A 24,336-nucleotide genomic window follows, 5' to 3' on the forward strand; every position below is an offset into this window, starting at 1 on the left:
GTGAAGTCTGGACCAGGCTGGCCTTGAATTTGCAATCCTCCTGCCTCAATCTCCTAAGTAGCTGGAATTACAGGTATAGATGTTTTCTGTAAGCAAACGGGGGTACTTTGAAGATTTGTAATCAAAGATAAAATCAGATAAGATTTGTATTTTAGAAAGATTCCTGATTATAATGTAGAGGTTGGACTTAGTAAGAGGTTCAAAAACTCAAATGCTTGATTTCCAAGGATACCTTATTTTCACTATGCATCTGTAAAAACAAGTTAGGAAGTATAATGCCAGATTTGTAGACCTCCAGGAGCCAAATCCGATGCAAGCACACAAGAGTCTTTATTGCAAGCTTGAACCTGGACTCAAAATGGTTTCGGATGCAGTGACCCTGAGGATGAGTCCTGACCCTTAGTTCAATGAGGATTTATAGTTTTGGGGGGTTACTCTATGCATCACAGCATCACACAGCAAATCATTCCACACCGTGGGAAAATCAAACAACAACTCTTAACATTGATTAGCACATTCACTGGTGGGAACAAGTTGGGTAAGGGTGATTGGTTAATTCAAGTAGTGGATACATTTGAACTGATTGGGTTGCAAGAGTGTATACTCTAAACTGCAAGGTGGCCTAATCATATTATCAATCACCAAAACTTCTGGGAGGGTCACCTGGCATTTCAGATATGTTCCCTGTCTCACTCTGATTGGTGGTTGCTAGGGAGTTGCTATGGGTCCTCACTTAGCATAACTGAGTCAGGGACACCTGGTGGTGCAGATCCCTCCTGTTAAACAACTCTGCAGGGTGGGTATGTGCCTAGGAGCGTCTGTGGGTTTTTCCAAGGACAAGGGTCATGCCCCCTCCCTCTGGACAGGCCTTGAGGTAGAAGCTAGTTTCTCAAAAATGGAGTCACATCAGTTTCTCAGAAGAAATGGTCAAAGTGGGTACATTTGTAATAAACATTGTATCCACATTCCATAGAAAACCCAGTGTCAAAAAACTTGGACAAAAATAATACATGGAAAAAAATAATACATGATCATGAGAAAGATTATGATTTCCACTTAGATTATGAAACATAATGGATGTGGATAATTAAACTAACCCCTATCATCAGCTCAGGAAAACAGGAGACAAAGAAACATTGATCTGTATAACTTGTGGCATTACTTTAAATTAACTACATTCATGAGGTTGACTCTTTATCTCAACTATTCACAATTTAGAATCATGAAAGTCGCTTGTTCCACTGAATGATGGTGTTTTTGGTATTAGACAATTAAGCATATTATTTCACAGTAGCATTTCATGCAAACCCACCCTCTCTTAGATTAAAATTTACATTTTAATAAAATGGATAATTTGACATGCTATCATTACGGGAAACATTGAATATCCATCAGAACAATAACAGTTTTTAAAAAAAGGAGAGAGGCTAATGGACTGAGGTTGTGGCTCTCAGTGATAGAGGGCTCGCCCGGCATGTGTGGGCCGCTGGGTTCGATGCTCGGCACCACATAGAAATAAAAACAAATAAAAATAAAGGTAATGTGTCCAACTACAACCAAAAAATATTTTTAAAAATAGAGGTTAAACATCACCTCTGTTTTATGCTGTTCTTTAAATCCTTTGTGGTGGGTGCTTCTGACAGAAGTTTTATAGATCTTTGAGTCCCCAGTACCCCACACATGGCCTGGCATATAGTAGGATCTTGGTAAATGTTTGTTGAAGTAAACTCTAATATTATACCTTATAAATGCAATTGAAATAAGGCAAGCTTTTTCTGTTTGTTTTTTTTCCATGTGGTCCACCTGTATATACAGTTCAATAAAGAACTTGTTTGGACAAAACCAGGTTGTCCATTGAGTTTTTGAAAGGAAGGAGAATGGGGAAGGAAGAGGAAAGGAATGGAGGGATGGAAGGAAGGAAAAAGGAGGGGAGACAAGGATGAGGTGTTGCTGAAAGCTCGGTCTTTGTCCTGGATGCCATAATGAGGATATGGTTTTGAGAAAAAAGAAAAATGTTTATTGCTTTGCTAGCAAAGGAGACACATGGGACTCCTATCCCAAAGGCTGTGATTCTACCCATCAGCAGGAACAGGGGGCTTTTAAAGAGGTGATTCAAAGGTGACATTCTATGTGTTTTCTTGGAGTTGTAATTTGCTTGTTTGGGAGAGGGTCCTTTCTGAGATCTTCTGGTACCACCCCCAAAATCTGGATACTTCATTTCTATGGTGGGTGTGTACTCAAGGACAGATAAATCTGCCTCAAATGGGTAAGAAAGGTAATCCTGTTTTCCCTGAGATTAGGGAGGGGGAGAGATTAGGGAGGAGCAGAGAGAGAGGAAGAGAAAGAAATTTGCCCATTTTAAAAATCAGTTGCAGTGGCAGAGCAGCAGGGACTATATTCAAAGTGTAAAGTGGATCACTGTTACAGAGGAAGGAAGGAAGGGAAGGACACTGTAGACTTTTTTTTTTTAATTCTATAGCATTTATTTGCCACATAATATTTATGTAGCTTTATAAAGACGATTTTTATTAAATAAGAGACAAGAGGGCCTGGTGCAGTGGCACAGAACTGTAATCACAACAACTCAAGAGACTGAGACAGGAGGATCACAGATTGTGTTACCTAAGGCTCGGTCCTAGTCCCCAGTGCCAATCTAATAACGAGAACATGATTTTGACAAAAAGGCTTATTGCTTTGCTAGCAAAGGAGAAACACAGGGACTCCTGTCCCAGAGGCTATGATTTTCCCATCAGCAGGTGTAATGCCAGATTCGTTGGGACCCCAATAGACCTCCAGGAGCCAAACTCAGATGCAATCACACAAGAGTATTGCAAGCTCCAGCCTGGACTCACAACAGTTTCCGAAACAACGATCCCAAGGAGTGAGTCCTGACCCTTTAGTTCAGTGAGGATTTATAGTTTTTTGGGGGATACTCTATGCGTCACAACATCACACAGCAAATCATTCCACACCTCAGGGAAAATCAAACAACTCTTAACATTGATTAGTACATTCACTGGCGGGAACAAGTTAAGTAAGGGTGATTGGTGAGTTCAAGAGGTGGATGTGTTTGAACTGATTGGTTTAAGCCATGAGGGGTGTGTATACTAAACTACATGGTTTCCTAACATGTTATCAATCAAAGAAACTACTGGGAGGGTTACCTGGCATTTCAGATATGATTGGTTGTTGCGATTGATTGTTGCTATGGTCTGAAATTAGGTCTCAAGCATTCTTTGGTCTTGCATTGCTGATCAAGGCTATCTGGTCATTGCAGTTTGGACAGGCCCTGCTCTGAGGTAGAGGTTGTTTTTTAAAAAAATGGAGTCACATCAGCTTCTCGCAGAAACGGGTTTTGTTTGGTTTTGTTTTTGGTACCAGGGATTGAGCCCAGGGGCACTTAACCACTGAGCACATCTCCAGCCCTTTTTAATATTTTATTTAGAGGCAGAGTCTCACTGAGTTGCTTAGTGTCTCACTAAATTGCTGGAGCTGAGTTTGAACTCACAATCTTCCTCTCAGCCTCTGGCGCCGCTGGGATTACAGGAATGTGCCACCAAGCCCAGCGAAACAGGGGGCTTTTAAAGAGGTACTCCAAAGCTACATTCTGTGTGTTCTCTGTTGGAGTTGTAATTTGCTTGTTAATTTGGGAGACAGCCATTTCTGAGATCTTCTGGAGCCATCCCCAAAGTCTGGATTACTTCATTTCTATGGTGGGTGTGGACTCAGGGACAGATAACTCTGTCTAGGGTGGGGAAGAAGGTCACCCTGTTTCCCTTGAACCATAGACTCTTTTTTTTTTTTTTTTTTTTTTTAAAGAGAGAGTGAGAGAGGAGAGAGAGAGAGAGAGAGAGAGAGAGAGAGAATTTTTTGATATTTTTTATTTTTTAGTTATCGGCGGACACAACATCTTTATTTGTACGTGGTGCTGAGAATCGAACCCGGGCCGCACGCATGCCAGGCGAGCGCGCCACCACTTGAGCCACATCCCCAGCCCCGAACCATAGACTCTTAATCTTCAAATTTCCTTCTTCTTGCTTGGGATTGTTTATGAGTGCTACACATTCCCACTATTCTCCTTGTCTCCTTAAAGAAAGAAGTTGTGAAAGTCAGGTTTACTATCTTAGATCCTTGTTTACTAGCTTTGTGATATTAGAAAAGTTACTTATTTCTCTGAACTTCGATTTCCATATTTACAAAATTGTGCTAATTATTTCAGTGGTGAGGGTGCTATTGAAAAACCAGCCTCTACCTCAGAGCAAAGCCTGTCCAAGTAAGGGGACGTGACCTTTGTCCTTGGAAAGACCCACAGAGCACTCCTAGTACATACCCACCCTGCTGAGTTGTTTATCTACAAATAGCAGGAGAGGTCTGCTGCACCCGGTGTCCCTGACTCATTCAGACTAGGTGGGGACCCATAGCAACCCCCTAGCAGCCACCAATCAGCATGAGACAGGGAAAATACCTGGGATGCCAGATGACCCTCCCAGTAGTTTATGGTGCTTGATAACATGTTGGGAAACCATGTAGTTCAGCATGAACACCCCTCGTGGCTTAAACCAATCAGTTCAAACGAATTCCCCCTCTTGTAGTAACCAATCACCCCTACCCAACTTGTTCCCGCCAGTGACTGGGCTAATCATGTTTTAGAGTTGTTTTATGATTTTTCCCACGGTGTGTGATGATTTGCTAAGAGATGCTATGATGTATGTGAAATCCCTGACTTCCCCAAAGAGTGTATAAAACTGCTGCAAACCCTGGGCTCGGGGCCTCTCAGCGTCACCAGTTACTGTGTGCGCTTTGAGGACCGAGCTAGCTCGCAATAAACACCTCTTTGCTGCTTACATTGGTCTTGGTCTCTGGTGGTCTTTTGGGGGTCCCGAATTCGAGCATAACATAGACAATATGAGGCATATGCTTTAAACTAGCCTATCTCTTCCTTCAAATTTCTAGGAATTGTTTCATTAAATCCCTTTACAAACTCTTCCCTTCTCACAGAGCGCTAAGACAAGGTTTTGTGTTACTCATTTTTAGGACAATGGACTGATCAACAAACAAAAAACCAGGATGAGATGGAAAAAAAAATCACATTTCTACGATATCTAGCACCTTGGACTGAAGAACTTCTGGATCGAAAGAAACAGTTTGAAAAACATGGTTTGCAGGTTATAAAGGTATACCTAATCAAGGCATAGATTTGGCTTCTCTTGCTATTAATTACTTGGTTCTGTAGCCAGAAGAGAAGCTTGTTTAACAAAGAGTTTAAACTAACTGCTCAATGGCCCTGAATCCTAGGAGTAAGACTGGAAGAAGGGCAGGCACAAGGGGTATAGATAAATCAGTATGTAGAAATGATGTTTGGCTGTTCAGAAGCATAGATTCAAGATCCAGGAAGCAGTGATCTCCCTATCTTTGATCAAAACAAAAGAAAGAAAATGGAATAGTGTTTATCACACTATAATTGTTAACTATTTCTATCTCTCACTAAGCTATGAGCTTCAAAAGGGCAGACTCTATCGCCAGCTAGCTGGGCTGGCTACCTGAGCTGGGTTCACAGAGCTGGCCAAGAAAACGGCGAAAGAAGCACTCAACACACAGAAATACCTTTTGCTTGCAGGAATCAGGGACGTCTCTTGACCTTAAGGGTCCCTCGGAAAGAGAGACAGCACACCTGAGACCATCCTATTTTTTGAGGGGAAGACATTTGAGAAAGTTCAACCCAAATAAGGCAAAGGATTGGGTTTCAGGGGGTTGCTTAGTGATGTCTTGTGCTCAGCAGATTGACACCTGGAAAAGCCACACCCATCTCAGGTGCTGTGTAGGATCAAAGGCAGAGCAATGGAAAAGGACACATACATAACAGCCCAGTCAGAACAGCAACATCAGTCTAGTCCCCTCATGTGCTCAAATGCTTATAGCTCACACACACAGCCCATGACTTGCTCATGACAAGACACTATGTCTGTTGTCAATGCTTTTATTACCTGTGCCTAACATATCCTGATTGCCCAGTGAAATTTTATTGCATGAATCAATTGAAGAAGTAACAGAGGATTTTGAGAGGTAGAAGTCAAAACTAAGAAAGGATTAGGGGCAGGAGAGACTGTTATGCAACTTTATATAAAAAGCAAATTGCATGAAAGTAATGTGCACATAAATGCCTTTATAACTTCAAGAGGCAATTGAATAGGTGCCCAGTTTTTTTTTCCCCCCTTGGTTTTAGGTGGAGGCAATAGACAATGCGGTTCTTCGGGCTGCCTTCGAAAGAAAGAAGAAAACGATGGAAGGGAGAACTTCTAAAGAGCCTGTGAGCCACAGGTTGTTTCAGCAGGTTCCACACCAGTTCTGCAATGTGGTATGCAGAGTCGGCTTTCAAAGTTTGTACTCTGTGCCTTGTGGTAGGTGTCAGCTCTGATTATGTGGGAATTGGTGAGACCAGACATCAGCAGGTGGCTCACCACTAATAGCATTTGTTGCTTTGGGGAGGGGATCATTTGTGACTGCAATTGAGAGGTAGTCTTAGAAAGGGTTGTATTTTTAATTTTCTTTATATCTTTTGTTAATATGTCTTTTGTTGACGATGGGCTTATTTTGATGATAATGTGAGCAGTAGGATTTTTGATTTACTGTTTTTTTCTCATTTCTGTTTCTGTGTCCCATATGCAGAAAACACCTTGGGGGTCCCCCTCCCCTTTTGGCTTATTTATCTTAATAAAATTATAATCAACACCAATGTATGATCCTCATCCTTTAATTAAAAGGATATTTTCCTAAATTTAGGATAGTTGGTCTTCAGCTGGGCTTGCTGGTGTGTGCACCCGTAGCCACAGCTACTAGGGAGGCTGAAGCAAGAGATTGCTTGAGCCCAAAAGTTTAAGACCAACTTGGGCAACAGAGCAAGACCCCATCTCAAAAAAGAAAAGGAAAAAAGGACAGTTTTTTTTTTTTTTTTTGGTTTTTATCCTCTTATTTCCTATAGCCTACTAGTGAATGAATTAAGTATAACCTGGCAGGTGAAGTGAATAGCATTTTAGGATCCTTCTCAGAGTCCTCTGTGTAGCTTCCATGTCTCTTTTCAGTTGTACAAAATTAGATAATCTCTTTTTTTTTTTTTAAGAGAGAGTGAGAGAGAGAGAGAGAGAGAATTTTAATATTTATTTTTTAGTTACTGGCGGATACAACATCTTTGTCTTGTATGTGGTGCTGAGGATCGAACCCGGGCTGCATGCATGCCAGGCGAGCGCGCTACCGCTTGAGCCACATCCCCAGCCCCAGATAATCTCTATATTGTACCTTTTCCTTTTCAGTTGCTACTGAAAAATTCTGGCTTTAGATCTCTCCAAAGGAGGCTAAGAACTTAAGTCATAATCATGGATGGGTCTTTAGCAGTGTAACTTGGTTTTGTCTGGTCCATTAAACGCGATCTTTTGGGGCTAGGGATATAGCTCAGTTGATAGAGTGCTTGCCTCACATGCACAAGGCCCTGGGTTCAATCCCCAGCACCAAAAAAAAAAAAAAAAAAAAAAAACAGAAAAGAAAAAAACAAAACCAAAAACCATGTGATCTTTACCTTTAAAACTGTAGCATGATTCTTGCCGTGGAGCCAGTTCTAATTGTCTCTGTTCCTAGAAAGCAGAAGATCTAAAAATCACATTTCCTTTGTCCAAAAGAGAACATAGGTAATACCAGGAGTGAAAATTGAATATAGACAATTCCTGGGGTTGGAAATAGATAAATGACCAGGCACGATGGTGCACGCCTATAATCCCAGCGGCTCTGGAAGCTGAAGCAGGAGGATCTCAAGTTCAAAGCCAGACTCAGTAATGATGAGGTGCTTTGCAACTCTGTGAGACTCTGTCTGTAAATAAAATACAAAATAGGACTGAGGATGTGGCTCAATGGTTGGGTGCCCCTAAGTTCAATCCCTTTGTACCAAAAAAAAAAAAAAAAGAAGAAGAAGAAAAGAAACAAAAAAAGGAAAAAAATAGATAATGAATCTCCACCAAGAATTTTTTTTTTTTTTTGAGTGCAGTCAGGGAAGGGGAAGCAGTAAGTTTCCTTCATAGCCACAGTCTTAAAGCTATAGCTTCCATTTGCTCCTTAACTGGTTTCTCTACACTCCCCATACCATTTCAACTACAACTACTCTCATCAAGATCTTCCTATTTTCCAAATCTGATGAGGACCCTCTTTTCAATCTTGTGCCTGGCACTGCTAATTTCTAATCCAACATCAATTTATATCTTTCTTCCCAAAACATCTAAGATGCACACCAAAACAAGGCCAACCCAAAGTCTTATCCGGTCTCCTCTTCATCAGCCTCTAGCTCAGGCTGTTTTATATTAAGGTGTGATGGGGAGGTATTGCTCGCATGTGCTCATTAGATAATGATGTGAGAAGTAGCAGGAAGACTATATCGAAAACTCATATGAAAGAGGAAAAGGAAAACATGTCATAGTCACTGCCCACAGTACTTATCATGTGCTGCTGGACGGGAATGTATGAGAGCTTCCTCTGGGAGTGGCATAAGACCCTTGTTTCACACTTGGGAAAAATCTTCCTTGTATGTTGTGGCCCTTGACCATTTCTAGGCCCACTGCCTGCCAGGGGGGCCTGGATTGCCTCAAACTTTAGAACATTCTCAGGCTGATGCACCCAGACTTGTGATTTCTTCAGCAATATGGTTCCTTTTTTAAAAGCTTAGCAGGCATGGAGCTTATTCCCTTCTGTTTAACTGTATGTCTTCATAATCTAAGGAAGATCTTGTCTCCATATAGTCTTTCTTTCTTTTCTTTTCTTTTTTTTCAGTGCTGATAGAAATCAGGCCTGTCCATGTGAGACAAGTATTCTACCCCTGAGCTATATCCCCAGCCCTCCATATAGTCTTTAAGCCTCAAGAATTGTTTTTTTCTATTGGCCTTTGTGCTCTTGCCCACCCACTGCCCATTAGCTTCATGATCACTGCCTAGAGGTCATTCAGAAAGAAAACTTCCTGGGGAGACAGAACCCATAATGTAACCTGCACCAATGGACTCATCTCTGTAAGAGTTGTGAAAACTCTATAAACTGAAGGTTCTAGACAAGCCCAGGAGACACCCCTCTTATCACTACTGAAGCTGTTCTCATTTGGAGTACGAAAGCTTCTAACTTTTTCAGCCTTACAGTGTTCTCTCAGTCAATTTAAGTGGTCAGCCATAGGCAGGGGAGGCTTCTGTTAGTAAAACTTTATTTTTTTTCTTTCTATACTTGCATTCCAGCCAGTCATATTATGGGTTCATCCCTTGTTTGCAGGACTTGGTTGAATGCAACAAAAAGTAGCCTACACATGTGCAGTTCCCTTATTATCGTAATTCATTCATTGCACATTCATTAAGCACATTCCATGAATCAGGCCTTGGGCTGGGGTGTAAGAGATATAGCCGTAAGTGAAAAGCAAAGACTTCTTGCCCTTATAATTTATCATCTAGTGAGTCCATCCTTTAAATGGTGGTTTTCTCCTACATTCTGAAGGAAGTCTACTTTTTTTTCCTCCACAGTGTCCCCTGGGCGATGGCACCTATTCCCATGGCCTCAACTCCTCTTTCTAAGAGGATGACTTATAAATTTCTCACTCTAACCCCCATTTCTCCTGATGTGCAGGTCTAGATAGTTGACTGATTTGGGGACATTTTTATCTAGCTGTCCCATAGGCATCTTAAACGGAACTCTTTTCTTGCCCTTGCTTTTCCCTAAGAAATATGCCTTATGTTTTCTTACTTCCTAATTTGGCTAATGCCATCACCATCCACCTACCAGGTCTCCCAAGCATGAAAGTTATTATCATCCTCCATTCTTTCCTTTGCCTCGCCCTCATACTGGTCCACGTGATTCAAGTCTCATAATAGTCTTAATCTAGGGCTGGGGTTGTGGCTCAGCGGTAGAGCACTTACCTAGCATGTGTGAGACACTGGGTTCTATCCTCAGCACCACATAAAAATAAATAAAATAATAGTCTCAATCCACTTCACGTCTCAATCCACTTCACTTCTCTATTCTAACTAAGATGCCTTAGTCTTTCTTCCCTTAGGCCTAGACTATTGTCCTTCCCTTGCCTCAAAACAAACCCCTTTGTAGCACTAGGCTAGTTATGATAAAAAAATTATGTTCTTGCTTACTATCTATATTCCTAGTTATTTATAAAAGCCCAAACTCCTTAGTAGAGCAAATAGGAAAATCCCACATTTTCCACCAGATTCATCACCCCCTATGTTTCTTAACCCTCTAGCCATGAGCTTTTTTTCTTCTCAGAATACTTAACTCTGAAAACCAGAATTCCAAGACCATATTCTCTTAAGTAAACGGGATACTTCCAAGCCTCTATGCCTTTGAATTTGGAAGGCCTTCCCTCTTCATCCTCTTGAGCTACTCAAGCTCCTATTCTTTCTTTAAGAGATAGCTGAAGGCTGGGGCTATAGCTCAGTTGGTAGAGTGCTTGCCTCATCTGTTACAAGGCCCTAGGTTTAATCCCCCGCATCACCAAAAAAAAAAAAAAAAAAAAAGACCTAGCTCAAATGGCCTCTCCTGGTTGGCCCCTTCCTCTATATTCCCATACTTCCTGCCTTTTTATTGCAATATCTGTGTTTAATAACTACTATAATTTATAGGTGTGGGAATTATTTTCTTTATGGCTCTGTAGCAGAACTTCACCTAGCTATCAAGCTTCCATGTTCAAAGATATGAAAAACTAGAATTTGTCAATTCAAGTTGAACTTGGTTATTTTGAGAAATTTCTTAGTCCCTTCAGGGCTTGAATTGAGTACCTGCTATTTTGTCCTTTTTCTCCCTTTCTCTCTGAGACTGATCTAGATGGTGTCAGAGGCACTGTGGAGAGGGTTGCCTGTCTCTTGTTCTATCTGTCTCCATGCCCCCTGTCAGATAAGCCCTGTGGGCTATGGTCTTTAGCCTCCACTTGTGCCCTTTGCACTTAGATAGTCTCTGCATCAGCCACTCTGTGTCTCCCCTGAGGAAATTCCTTTTCATGCTATATCTGTGCTTCTCCTAAAGTGCTATAATTATTTGAGCGTGTTTATCCTCCAAGCTGAAAGCAGGGTCTCGTCTGGCTATCACGTATGGTAACTAACTCACCTGTTCTGGAGTCTTCCCCAGCATTTCTATGCTTTACTCAGGCATGAGGCTGGATAAGAAAGTGCACCCAGCACTCAGGCAATGGCCTCTTCTGCCCTGGGAATCCTGTGAATTGTTCTGAGATTTCTATTGTTTAGCCCTATCTTGACTCCCAGGGCTCTTTTGAGGGAATGGGACAGTGAAGTGAGCTCTTTCTCAAACTTCCCAAGAGCTCCAGTTATATCTTTTATGATTCCTCTCTTTCAATAGCTGGAAGGAAGAAATTTTATTTGTCCTGAAGTGAGAAAATCGCTCTTGGATTATCTTATATTATTCTGTCTTCTTATTATTAGTAAATACTACATGCTTCGAATCCTTCAGATTTTTACCTTTTTTAATTAAAAAAAATTTTTTTTAGTTGTAGATGGACACAACACTTTTTTTTTTTAAAATGTGGTGCTGAGGATCAAACCAAGTGCCTTACACATGCTAGACAAATGCTCTACCATCAAGCCAAAACTCCAGTCCCAAGAAGAAACTCTTGAGAAAGAAAATCTTTGATTTTTTTTAATCTCAAAATATTACCTTGCCACACAAAATTATACTACACTCTATCTGTTTACATGTAGGAAGGTCCAGGTGCCTTTGTGAAATTTTAAAATCAGAAATCATATCTCAGTCAGTTTTTTTTTTTTTTTAAAGAAAGAGTGAGAAAGAGAGGGAGAGAGAGAATTTTTTTAACATTTATTTTTTTTAGTACTTGGCGGACACAACATCTTTGTTTGTACGTGGTGCTGAGGATCGAACCTGGGCCGCACGCATGCCAGGCGAGCGCGCTACCACTTGAGCCACATCCCCAGCCCCATCTCAGTCACTTTTGAATTCTAGAGCTATACTATTCAATATGGTAGCCACTAGCTACCATATTGAACTAAGTGTATTAAATATGGCATGTCTGAATTGAGATGCACTTTAAGTATAAAATATAGGATTTTTCAAAGAATTATTCAAAAGAATGTAAAATATAGTTTGATATTGATTAAATGTTGAAATAGCATTTAAATTTAATGGGTTAAATACAAAATGAATTTCATCTGTTTCTTCTTACCTTTTTAAATGTAACTACTAAAAAATTTAAAATTATATATGTGGCTCATATTGCATTTTTATTTTTCAGTGCTGGTCTTGAGCCTAAAACAATATTAAGTGTAGAAAAAAAGGGAAGGAAAGAAGAAAGGAAGGAAGGAATGATAATACAGAATATAGCTTTTCAAACAAGTTTTTTTTTTTTTCCTCTCAGTAAAGTTCTTATTTTTTTCAGTGCTGGAGATTGAACCCAGGGCCTCTCACATGCTAAGCATGTGATCTATTCCTCCCAGGACCTTTAAGCAATGTTAGAAAGGGCATTGCACAGGGATTACCTTGAGATTCAGAATCTGGCCCTCAGTCTCTTGGGTGTCCTTGAAATATTACTGTAAAGGTAATGCAGATTAAGGGGCCAGAGTTGTGCTCAGTGGTAGAGTGCTTGCCTAGCACATGTGAGGCACTGGGTTTGATCCTCAGCACCATATAAGAATAAATAAATAAAATAAAGATACTGTGTTCATTTATAACTAAAACATATATATTAAGAAAAAAGTAATTAAGATCAAAAACAATATACTAGAATGGAGAATATTCATTTTCAGTGGTTGGAATCAGGCCTGTCCTTCTTAGTATCACAGTCTCCAGAATGCCTGATGAGTGATGAGCAGGAACCTAAGCATGTGGAGGATTCTTGGTCAGTTATTTTGCCAGGTCATGATGAGATCTGATGACCACACCTGCCCTGTAGTACAGAATACCTTACTACTGATTAGAATCTCTGTGTCCCTCAAATCCAAGGTTGCTTTTCCTAAATAATGAGGCATTAACATTTTATATGCTCATCATTCCCCTTATTTTGACTTATTTTTCTTGTAATGTGTTCATGACTTTGACTACTCCTATTAGATGCTATTTTTCAAGCCGTGTTTTTCCAGACAGTACTGGGGATTGAACCTAGGGGTGCCTTACCACTGATCTACATCCCCAGCACCCCTCCCCCTTTTTAAATAAATTTTTTTTACATGTTGATGGACCTTTATTTATTTATATGTGGTGCTGAGAATGAAACTCCGTGTCTCACACATGCTAGGCTCTACCACTGAGCCACAATCCCAGCCCCCCAGCCTCTTTTTTTGGTTTTGTTTTGTTTTGATTTTGAGACAGGGTCTCACTAAGTTGCTGAGGCTGGCCTTGAACTTGCAATCCTCCTGTCTCTGCCTCCCATGTTGCTTGGTTTGCAGGCATGCACTACCTTACCTGGATTGAAGCCTTATTCTCAAGAGTTGTTACAGTTTATAGCTTGTAGAAGTCAGGCAATGTTCTAAGATAAATAAAACTTTCCATTTATTATGTTAGATGTCAGATGCTTGGTTAATGTTGACTTGAATCATAATTTCTCTGAATCTCAGATTTTTTTATCTTTTTTTTTTTTTTTTTTTTTAAAGAGAGAGGTGAGAGAGACAGGGAGAGACAGAGAGAAAGACAGAGAGAATTTTTTTAATATTTATTTTTCAGTTTTTGGCGGACACAACATCTTTGTTTGTATGTGGTGCTGAGGATCGAACCTGTGCCGCACGCATGCCAGGCGAGCGCATGCCAGGCGATTGCACTACCGCTTAAGCCACATCCCCAGCCCATCAGATTTTTTTATTTTTTAAATAGAGATAATAATTCAAATCCTAGATTGATTGAATCTAATCAGCATAAAAATTCTTGGAAAGCCAAAGACTTCTCTATAAACTGTAATGGTGTATTCAAATGTGTTCTATTATTATGTTGATATCAGTGATCATTTGTCTCTGGGAACAACGTGGCTACAGACTTAGGGACTTGGAACAAGGAGGAGGTGATTATTTGAAGGACTAGAGAGAGAATATATTATAGTACCCAAATAGGCAATACATTTGCCAGATCATAATAATCTTCTAACTTTTTTCCTTTTCTCAGACTCAGAGTATGGAGCTGGCATATACTTCATCAAGAACCTCAAAAAACTAGCAGACCAAGCCAAGAAAATCTCTCATACAAACGAGCTGATCTATATATTTGAGGCTGAAGTACTCACAGGCTCCTTCTGTCAAGGTCACCTGTTAAATATTGTCCCACCTCCATTGAGTCCTGGAGCCATAGATTTTCATGACAGTGTGGTTGACAATGTCTCCAGTCCTGAAACTTTTGTTATTTTTAGTGGCATACAGGCTATGCCCCAATATTTATGGACTTGTATTCAGGATTACTCATCAAGACCAATGTTATTTTCTTCAAAGCAGCCTTGGAGGAAGTTCTCAAATGGCAGTCCTGTTGATTAATCTCCAATTCATTTTAACAGCAGGCATGACCTTGCACTGGGTGATCTAACCAAATAATGACCACCAGTGATTCAAAGAGTGGTTTGACTATGTCAAATGAGTTATCTGTTTGGACTGACTGAGCATCAAGAAAGTACCAGCCACCTACTAGCATCTTAGAGCCTTAATCTTTGCCTTTATCTCTTGGGGTTGAAGTGGATAGATACCAACGAAAACATTCTTAGGACTGTTCCTCTTCCTTGTAATTGTTCTTTTGTCACTTTCACTGTAGGTAACAGCAAAAATGTTTTACATGTAATGAAGAGATTTTTCCACAATGTAATCCAAGCCTTTTATTTTCTAAAAGGATGACAGTATAAAATATTAGGACAGCAGAATAATTTTAGACTTTTTTAGAGGGTCTTATAAAGTGCTTTGGGTATCAAAATAAATCACCTTTGTCTGAATAATTGACTCTGGAAAAATATGTGCAAAATGAAATAACTTGAAGTGGAAGGATATCAAAAGGCTGATATTCAATTTGGATTTAGCCATCTCAAGCAATGCCACTCAAGCACCATGTAGCCAAAATATTAATTCACCAAATATTTATTGATCACTAGAAGTGTTCTTGTTACTTTATGGGTGCTAGGGATATGACACTGGACAAGACAAATATTCTCACAAACTGTTTGGGCTGAATAATCAGGAAAACAGATATGGACAACTTAATGAGTGCTTTTAGATATAACAAAAGGATGGTTATAGAATCTTTGGGAAAATCTAAGAGGAAAAAGAACACATTAATCAGATATTGGGAGGAGGCCTCCAAAAGAAATGAAAATTTAAGCTAAAACCATAAGAAGTCTATCAAATCGGGAGCAGAATCAGAAGAGTATTTTAGATAGAATAGATCTTACAAAGGCTGAATCCACTGTGACTATTGACTGTGCCCAAATTTGACTTCAGAGTTCTATTTGCAAGTTTGAGGTCAGTTAACCTCACCATGAATCTTTTGCATACTTTCAAATTCATATTTCGCTGTACTCTCAAACTTTCCTGAACCTTACATCTTCAGCCTCTTGCATAGAACACTTCCTCCTCCCTAACCTCCATTCTCCTTAAAAAAGGTAAGCTTATTGTCTCATATGGTACTGTCCTTGAATCTGGGTAAGAGTGGTTTCTGCCTTGGACTCCTGATTTTCAAAGTCTGTTTTCTTCTGACCCTTGCCTGAAAAAATTCATTCTGGCCCCTTCCTCCAGTGGGCCATCATTACAAGGTGAAGTCCCCCGTGGGAGCCAAGAGAATGGATCCACCTGGAGTCTGTATTTACTCCTAGGCCACCCAGAAGGTACCTGGAACCCCACATTTTCTGCTTAAACAGTGCTGAGTCCACTTCCAGGTCTCTTTCTTGGGTCTTTTCCCAAGTATGGACTATGCCACAGTCTATATCAAGAGTGGTCTGGGGATGTACCTCAGTGGTAGAGCACTTGCCTAGTATACACAAGGCCCTGGGTTCAATCTCCAATTAAAAAACAAAAACAAAACAAAACTTCTCAATAAATAACTACAGAGATACATGTGGATGTGGGGGCTGAGGTGTTCACATGCATGTGTATAAGGCCTATAATGCAAAACTGAGAGGACAGATAGTCTTTGAAGAGGCCATAAGAATTGCAGAAAAGGAGAACTGACTTGAGTTGTTCAGAGTTATTGAAGGTGGCAAAAAATCTTCAAAAACAGAAAATTTAAAAAAAGAATTTCTTGAAAATAAGGGTTTCCCCAAACCCAGAAAAAAGGCAACAAAGTTTAACAAAACTTTCTGAATTTCTTTACTCAAACTATAAACTTATTTGAAATCTTAACTCCAATTTCACAATTTCATATTATGTTTGTGCTTAAAAACCATTTTCCCTGCAGAAAAGATGAGGACATGCAATGTGGTCCTAGTGTTTTTAAAGTGAAGGGAATTTCAGATACAGAGAGCTTACATAGTCAATTTATAGATGCAAAGAACTCAATTGACAGACTGTACACACAAAGTGGATGGATACTTTGGAGCACTGGAAATGAACTTCTGCAAGTGAAAAAACCTTCTGTGCTAGTAAATAAAATCCTAAGTATTCTATACTCAAACACCCTTGTTGAGAGAAAATCTAGCTTAATATCATAACTTTGTAACTGACAACAGGAATCAGTGCCATATAGGCAGAAGAGTAGAGCTTTAAGTCAAATTAATTTTGTTTGACTGTATTCAGTTTTACCACTATATTAAAGAAGGCTTCAGACAGTTCAGGGAAGTATTAATGGACAAAGAAACAGAAAGTATAAAAATAATCATATCATGAGACAAAGAAACAAATCATTTAAAAAAATTACTGTAGGTAATGTCTGTTTAATTAGATCTATTGTCTTCTCATCCTCCTCCTCCTTTTTTTTTTTTGTATTGAGGATTGAACCTTGGGCTTCATGAATGCTAGGAGAGTATTCTATCACTAAGTGCATTCTCAACCCTTATTAAAAAATTTTGAGACAGGTCTCACTAAATTGCCCAGGCTGGCCTTGAACTTGTGATCCTATTGATTAAGCCTCGGGAGTAACTGGGATTACAGGTATGTACCTCCACACCTGGCTACATGCTACTTTCTTCTTTAAAAAATCCTCACATTGGGCTGGGGCTGTAGTTCATTGGTAGAGTGCTTGCCTAGCATATGTGAGGCACTGGGTTTGAGCCTTAGCATCACATAAAAATAAATAAAATAAAGGCATTCTACAACTACAAAAAAATTTTTTTTTAAATATTTATTTATTTATTTATTTTAGTTATCGGCAGACACAACATCTTTGTTTTGTATGTGGTGCTGAGGATTGAACCCGGGCCGCACGCATGCCAGCGAGCGCTTGAGCCACATCCCCAGCCCCAACAAAAAAAATTTTTAAAAAGTATTTGTGCAAATCATTTTTAACATTCCTCACATTTTTTACATATCTTAAGAATATAGAGGGGCTAGGGTTGTGGCTCAGCAGTAGAGTGCTCGCCTAGAATGTGCAAGACACTGGGTTCGATCCTCAGCACCACATAAAAATAAATAAATAAAATAAAGGTATTGTGTCCAACTACAACTAAAAAAATATCTAAAAAAAAGAATATAGGGCTGGGGATGTGGCTCAAGCGGTAGTGCGCTCGCCAGGCATGCGCAGGGCCTGGGTTCGATCCTCAGCACCACACAAAAAAATAAAATGAAATAAAGGTATTGTGTCCACTGAAAAAACTAAAAACTAAAAAAAAAGAATATAGGGGCTGGGCTCAAGCGGTAGTGCGCTCGCCCAACATGCGTGCGGCCCGGGTTTGATCCTCAGCACCACATACAAACAAAGATGTTGTGCCCGCCGATAACTAAAAAATAAATATTAAAGTTCTCTCTCTCTTTAAAAAAAAAGAATATAGAAAAATATAGCCTACAAAATTTAAATATGCAATAATGAATTAAATTGCTATACCAGAGGACAAAAACATTATAAAAAATATTGTCATATTTTCTCACACCTATTATTTACTTAATTGATATTGCTATTAATTATTACTTCTTGCCACTTTTAGTGCTATTGCTATTTTGTTTAATAGCATGTAACAGAATATATGATTTCAGTAAGTAAATACCTATTTTTCATATTTCTACGTTCAAGGATAACATCAACACAGTTTATATTATTTTTAATTTCCACCTCGATTAGGTTGGCAAACATTTTCAAAAGTCAGGCATTTCCAAATGTTAGCAAGGGTGTGTAGAGAAGAGAATCTTATGCTGTTTGTGGAGCATAAAACTTGATACAACCACTTCATGAAATAATCCAGTAATATTTTATTATACTAGTTTACTTTTGCTGTGTAACAAGTTGCCATAAACCTAGTGGCTTAAAACACATTTACTACCTTTTAGTTTATGTGGACCAGGAGTCCATGTGCAGCTTAGTTCCTCTGCTCAAGGTCTAACAAAGCTACAATAAAGTGTAAGTCAGGCCATCTGGAAGCTTGACTGGGGATGAATCTGTTTCTAAACTCCCTCAGGCTGTGTTGGCAGAATTAATTTCTTTGTGTTTTATTTAAGGACCCTGGCTTCTTATTGGCTCCCAGCTAAGGGCCATTACACTGAGGGCCTACAAGTTATCTGTGCTTTCCTGCTACCCTGCCCTGTGTCCTTTTCCATAAGCAGTTGACAACATGACAACTTGCCTTTTCAAGGCTAGCAGGAAGACTGCTAAGACAAATTCATATATAATGAAATGTCACCATGATAGCAAAATCCCATCATCTTTGCTGTATTCTAAGTCTCATCCGTATTCAAGAGGTAGGAATTACATAGGACAACACTATTGGACAGAGATCTTGAGGGATATCTTAGACATTAAATATGTTGTGTTTGAGGATATAGCAGGTTCCTTGTAGGTGGTAGATGTATAGGGATATTCATAAGAGCACTATGATAAAAAATATTGTTCTACACTTTTTTTGAGGGGGGAGTACTGGAAACTAAATTCAGGGGCACTCCACTGCTGAGCCACATCCCCAGCCCTATTTTGTATTTTATTTAGAGACAGGATCTCACTGAGTTTCTTAGCACCTTGGCTTTGAACTCAGGATCTTTCTGCCTCAGCCTCCTGAGCTGCTGGGATTACAGGCATGTGCTCAGCATATTGTTCCACATTTAAAAAAATTTTCAAAATATAAAAAAAATCTAGCTAGACAGCCATTAGCTTATAAAACACCACATGTGGTATGATAACATTTTCTTTTTTAAGAGAGAGAGAGAGAATTTTAATATTTATTTTTTTAGCTTTTGGCGGACACAACATCTTTGTTTGTATGTGGTGCTGAGGCTTGAACCCAGGCCACACGCATGCCAGGCGAGCGCGCTACAGCTTGAGCCACATCCCCCGTCCCAAACATTTTCTATTAAGGTAATATATAGAGGAATTATGCATTGGGCAATGGCCTTCTTGTTTTGGCCCAACACTGCCACCACTAAGAACAACTGGAGAAAATAGAAAAACATGAATGCATTTAAGAAGTACCCAGGAAGTAAGAATTTGGTGGTGCAAGAAAAGGGTGCCATGAAAAGTGAGCCTGGTTTCCATCACTTTTCCAAACCTGGGTTGACTGCTGATTCTAAGAACAGTGGCTAAAAAACTGAGTAGCGCCTTTGACTGCTCAGGACTGAGGAGGCTCTGCCAAAGAGGACAAGCCCTAGTAAATACCTGAGACTTTGATTGGGAACCTACCTTGGAGTAAGGGTGAACTGAGTGAAGTCCAGCTCTGAAAAATCAGTCTTAGCTCCTGATCGGAATAGGGTGATGTGTCCTGAGCAAAGCTGTGGCAGGCATGCTTGCCTCTAGGCCTCTCTCATACAACACTTTTTCCCCCTCTTTCTCCTTTCTCAAACTCAACTCTGATTAAAAAACAAACAAACAAACAAAAAAACCCATGGTGTGTTTATTAGAACCATGGGTAGGGGAATGGTCATGCGGGGTTGGGGAGGGAGAAGGGCCCAAGGGAGGGAATGGGAGGAATGAGGGAGTAAGGCAGGGAGGGGGAGTAAAAATGCGTTAATCTACCCCATCTCTTTCACCTTGTTTCTTGGTGTTTTAAAGTGATTCAGTAAAACTACCCCATTTGTGAGACTTTCCCATCACCTCTGCTTGGCTGGCTTTAGTTTTGCTTTTTTTGAAGCCACTCCATTTGCTTCTCCCAAAAAAACAATTCCATCAAATTTAACAGTAATAATTATGGAACCAAAATTTTCGTTTGTAAGCACTAATTGAGAGTAACACAAGTACATATGTTAAAAATTAATTCTTAATGATTTCTGATACTACTTAAAAAGTATCAGGCAAAGAGGATGGAAAGAATTAAAAACCCAGAGGCTTCCTGCAATCGGGCTGCACGTGAACCCTTTGGACACGAGGCACTGACGTCACTTTTTAAATAAACCCTCAGCCTTCAATCACGCCATCCATCATTCATCTAATAAACATGAACCATATTAGGTAACTACCGCGTGAGGGAGGTGAGGGGGATCGATCAGCCTTGGAAGAGCTTAGTAAAGACAGGTTTATAGACACCACTTTCCCACCCTTGTCCACGGACTGTAAACCTAAGCCGGACCCTTTCCCTGACCCCAACTCTTCACTAAACCGGCGCTAACCACTAGCAACCGCTAGGGAAAGACCGTTGGAAGACTACTTTTCCCGGCAGGCTCTGCGGCGGGCGGCGGAGGGGTGCGCGCAGGCGCGCAGGCCGGCCCCCGCACGCATGCGCACTGCGCACGCCGGCTGAGCTGGTCTCGCTCCTCGGTGTGCGGCGGCGGAAAGCGAGGCCTGGTGAATACTGCTGAGGCGCGGGCCGGCTCATCGAGGTTGTGCGCGGGAGAGGTACCGTGGGCGAGCGAGCGAGCGAAAGCCTCACTCTAGCAGTGGCACCGGGATCGGTTGCCTCGAGCCGGTGAGTGGGGGTGCCCCCGCGGCCGCGGCCCCTCCCCCGCTCGCTGGCAGATCCGGGTAGTCTCCGGCGTGAGCCTGGAGAGGCCCCCGGACGATTGCCGGCGCCGGCAGTGGCTCGAGCTTGGGTGCCTGGGCCCGGACGCTCACAGCGCGTCCGTGCGTCACGGCCCCGGCTGTCCTAACGGCCGTACGGTCGGCGGAGGGAAGGTGGGGGCGGGGAACGCTGGTGTGATCGCCATCAGGAACGCCGGTCGAGGCGGGGCGGGGCGGCGGGGTGGAAGCGGTGCCGGGGACTGCGGGGCGCCGAGGCAGCGGGGCGGAGAAGAGGCGAGCGCGGAGCCCACGCCGCGGCTTGACCCGGCGCGCGCGGGCGGGGTGCGGGAGTGGGCCGCGCTGAGCTAGTGCTCTCTTAGGGAGGAAACAGCAGGGGTGGCTTGTAAAAATCCTAACCGCGCTGGAATGGACGGTCTGGGGAATTCACAAGTTAGAGCCCGGACCGGTGTTTGGACGGAGGTGTAGGGGGCGGGGTGGAGACCGTCGGCTGCAGTTTACAGATGTCATAACAACATGGGCCCAGAGCGGCTGACGGGGGTGTGGTAATTATAGGAATGACAGAACTAAGTCTGCGCCGAGCGTGTGTAAGCAGTGATGCAAAGGAAACAGCCAAGTATTAGATTAAGCTCGAAGTGGGAGGAGAAAACTGAAGGCTGACTGGAGTCAGGCAGGTCATGAAAGGATGTTTTATGGTTGAATGGAAGTGCTTCTTGTTCCACTTTTAAATGAGAAGTTCCAAAATGATTGATTTTTTTTTTCAGGCTTCAACTCAGATTCGGTAAACACTCATGAAATACTTCTGAAACTATTTAAAAACAATCACTTTTCCATCCTCCTTAAACAATTTCTTGAAAATCTCTGTTGACATTAGATGAGTAGGTAATTTTTGTCTCCTTTTGTTACTTTAAGGCTTATTCTTGACAGTTTTTCCTTAACTTGTTCTTCCCTACTTTGGAAGTGATCCACAAGTTATTCTTCCCTCCGTTTTAAAGATTGAAGATATTAAAATTTACTTTTTTCAAGAAAAAGTTTATTTTTACTGAAATAATTATTATTGGAAGGGACTGTTTTATGTACATATGATTTTAAGGGAGTGAGAGAAGGTAAGAGAATATTATTGAGCGCCTTTTCAAATAATGTGCTAAATACTTATATATATAAAATACTTAATATTTATAATAACTTGGAAGTAGTTGTTAATTTTTCCTGTTTGACAGAAGAAGTAATTTGTGTAAAGTTATCCAGCTCCTGTTGGAACCGACCCTAGAACCCAGAGTGTACTGTTTTAATAATTATTTCTTCTTTCTTTTGTTATTTCTTGGTTTTACTTGCTTTATTTAATTCATTCATCCAGTGAATGCTTATGGAGTGATCATTTACCTGAAACTTGGGATACAGCCATGATCCAGACACACTGTCCATGTCCTCATGGAATTTATAATGTAACAGGGAAAACTAATAAATAATACAAATGTTGTCTGCATGATATCTTATCAGTCATTATAATTGAGCAGAAACAGTAAAAAACCTGTTTACAAAGAACAAAGAAAGTTCAAATGGAAACAGACAACATAAGCTTTGAGGATCTTATAATCCTAGGGGAACAAAATACATATTCATAAAAATTCAAGAGTGGGACTGGGGCTGTAGCTCAGTGGTAGAATACTTACTTAGCATGTGTGAAGCCCTGGATTTGATCCTCAGCACCACATAAAAATAAATAGAATAAAGGTATTGTGAAAAAAAAAATGGTTTTAAAAAATAAAAATCCAGAAGGGGCTGTAGCTCAGTGGTAGAGTACTTCCATAGTATATCTGAGGCCCTGAGGCTTGATGGACCCTCACCCCCCAGGGTGCATGGAACCTGAAGCCATGAGGACAACTAGAATAAACTAAATGACAGAAATAAATGTATCACCTGAAAGCAGTATACTTTTATTTTTTCTAAGGTCTCATGTAAGCTTATTCACTTACTAAGATATAGTGTTAGGCATCTTATCTAGAATCGATACATACCAAAGGGGGTCCTGAAAAAAATTTTCTTTATTGTCATCCAGAGCACTGTTTATAATTTGTTTTTAATTTATCCTTCTAAAACAGAGACAAATTCTTAAGACCCTAGTGCTAGGCTTTTATTTTTATTATTTTTTATACAAATGACTGCTTTCATTAGGCCATTTTTTGTTTTGTATGCTGGCCCGTTTCTCTTTACACTTGGGTTGTCAGGAATCTCATTGTGTGTTCAATTTTTGTAATTTTCCTTATTTTATACCAGATAATCTGGAATTGCTTTAATTTGTTTCTAATGACTTTGTTGCCATTGTTCTCTGTTGTTCTCAATTGTTTTGTCCTTTTTTCTTTTTCCATACATGTGAGAGTGGGATTATATCTTATTTTTTCATCCCCTGGGTGTTTGTTGAATTAATGATACAATCTTACTGATTTATAATGTCTGTGCTTTTGGAAATGTGTATGAGTACTGTATATAAAATCAATTAAGATATTTTGAATGACCATGCAAGTAAAGGTGGGTGACCTAGTGATAAGGACAGTCCTCTAATACTCTTTGTTTTAAGATATCTTTGTACTTTGTAGGGATTATGAATTTATCTGTATTAATGGAAGAAAACATTGGGAATGGTAAACAGTTCAGTTAACTATGTTGGGCTGCTTTTTTTTTTTTTTTTTTTTTTTTTTAATCCTTGTTTCTGTAAGTAGGAGGTGCCCCCAGGCTAGCTGAGGGCCAGATAGGCCTACCTTAGAAATTTTTGAGGTTGTGCATTGAAAGAGCAAGGATGAAGACCGAAGGGATGTGCAGTTTGTTTTTAAATATGTTAATGACCCTACAAAGGAGACCTCAGTGAAAAAATGGTTCTGTCCTAGTATAGACTAATTGGGACAATTTTTGAGAGCAGGCAATAATCCAGAATGTGGATAATGGGGATAATCTCTTTCATATAACAAGAATAATACTGCCCTTCATATACAAAGATAAGTCTGCTTACTCATCATGATTGATTTTCCAGCATGAAGAGGGATATGTGCTGAGTTGTCCATGTGTGTCTATCCTCTGTGACCAGCAAGGCAGCTTGGGGTCAGAATGGGGGTTTGTAGCTGGGAACAGAAAGACTCACAGAAAGTACCTAAGTCTGTTAATAGGTCAAGCCCTACAGATGCTTTCACTTAATTACCTTGCAAAACCACTCTACAGGTGGTTACATAGACAGGATGATTAGGTAACTTGCCCTATTTCTGAATAAGTGGTAGAGTTGGGATTCAAACATAGGGCTGTTTGTATTATTATGTT

At 40.4% G+C, this 24,336-nt stretch overlaps 2 protein-coding genes across 4 annotated transcripts in view; both read left to right on the forward strand.

Annotated features, from left to right (window-relative positions):
• Parp9 (poly(ADP-ribose) polymerase family member 9) overlaps positions 1 to 14,949 on the forward strand; it is a 36,898-nt gene extending 21,949 nt beyond the window's left edge. For both annotated transcript variants that reach the window (XM_076868776.1, XM_076868777.1), the window contains exons 9-11: positions 5,035 to 5,174; positions 6,224 to 6,398; positions 14,137 to 14,949. In XM_076868776.1, coding sequence (XP_076724891.1) covers positions 5,035 to 5,174; positions 6,224 to 6,398; positions 14,137 to 14,498 — 677 coding nt within the window. In that variant the 3' untranslated portion in view covers positions 14,499 to 14,949. The remainder of the gene's footprint in view (positions 1 to 5,034; positions 5,175 to 6,223; positions 6,399 to 14,136) is intronic.
• Positions 14,950 to 20,802: 5,853 nt separating this feature from the next.
• Kpna1 (karyopherin subunit alpha 1) overlaps positions 20,803 to 24,336 on the forward strand; it is a 67,335-nt gene continuing 63,801 nt past the window's right edge. For both annotated transcript variants that reach the window (XM_076868897.2, XM_076868898.2), the window contains exon 1: positions 20,803 to 20,977. The gene's annotated coding sequence lies outside the window, so the exon portion shown is untranslated. The remainder of the gene's footprint in view (positions 20,978 to 24,336) is intronic.

This window comes from Callospermophilus lateralis, chromosome 10 (assembly GCF_048772815.1).
Source record: "Callospermophilus lateralis isolate mCalLat2 chromosome 10, mCalLat2.hap1, whole genome shotgun sequence".
In the NCBI taxonomy this organism is placed as follows: Eukaryota; Metazoa; Chordata; class Mammalia; order Rodentia; family Sciuridae; genus Callospermophilus; species Callospermophilus lateralis.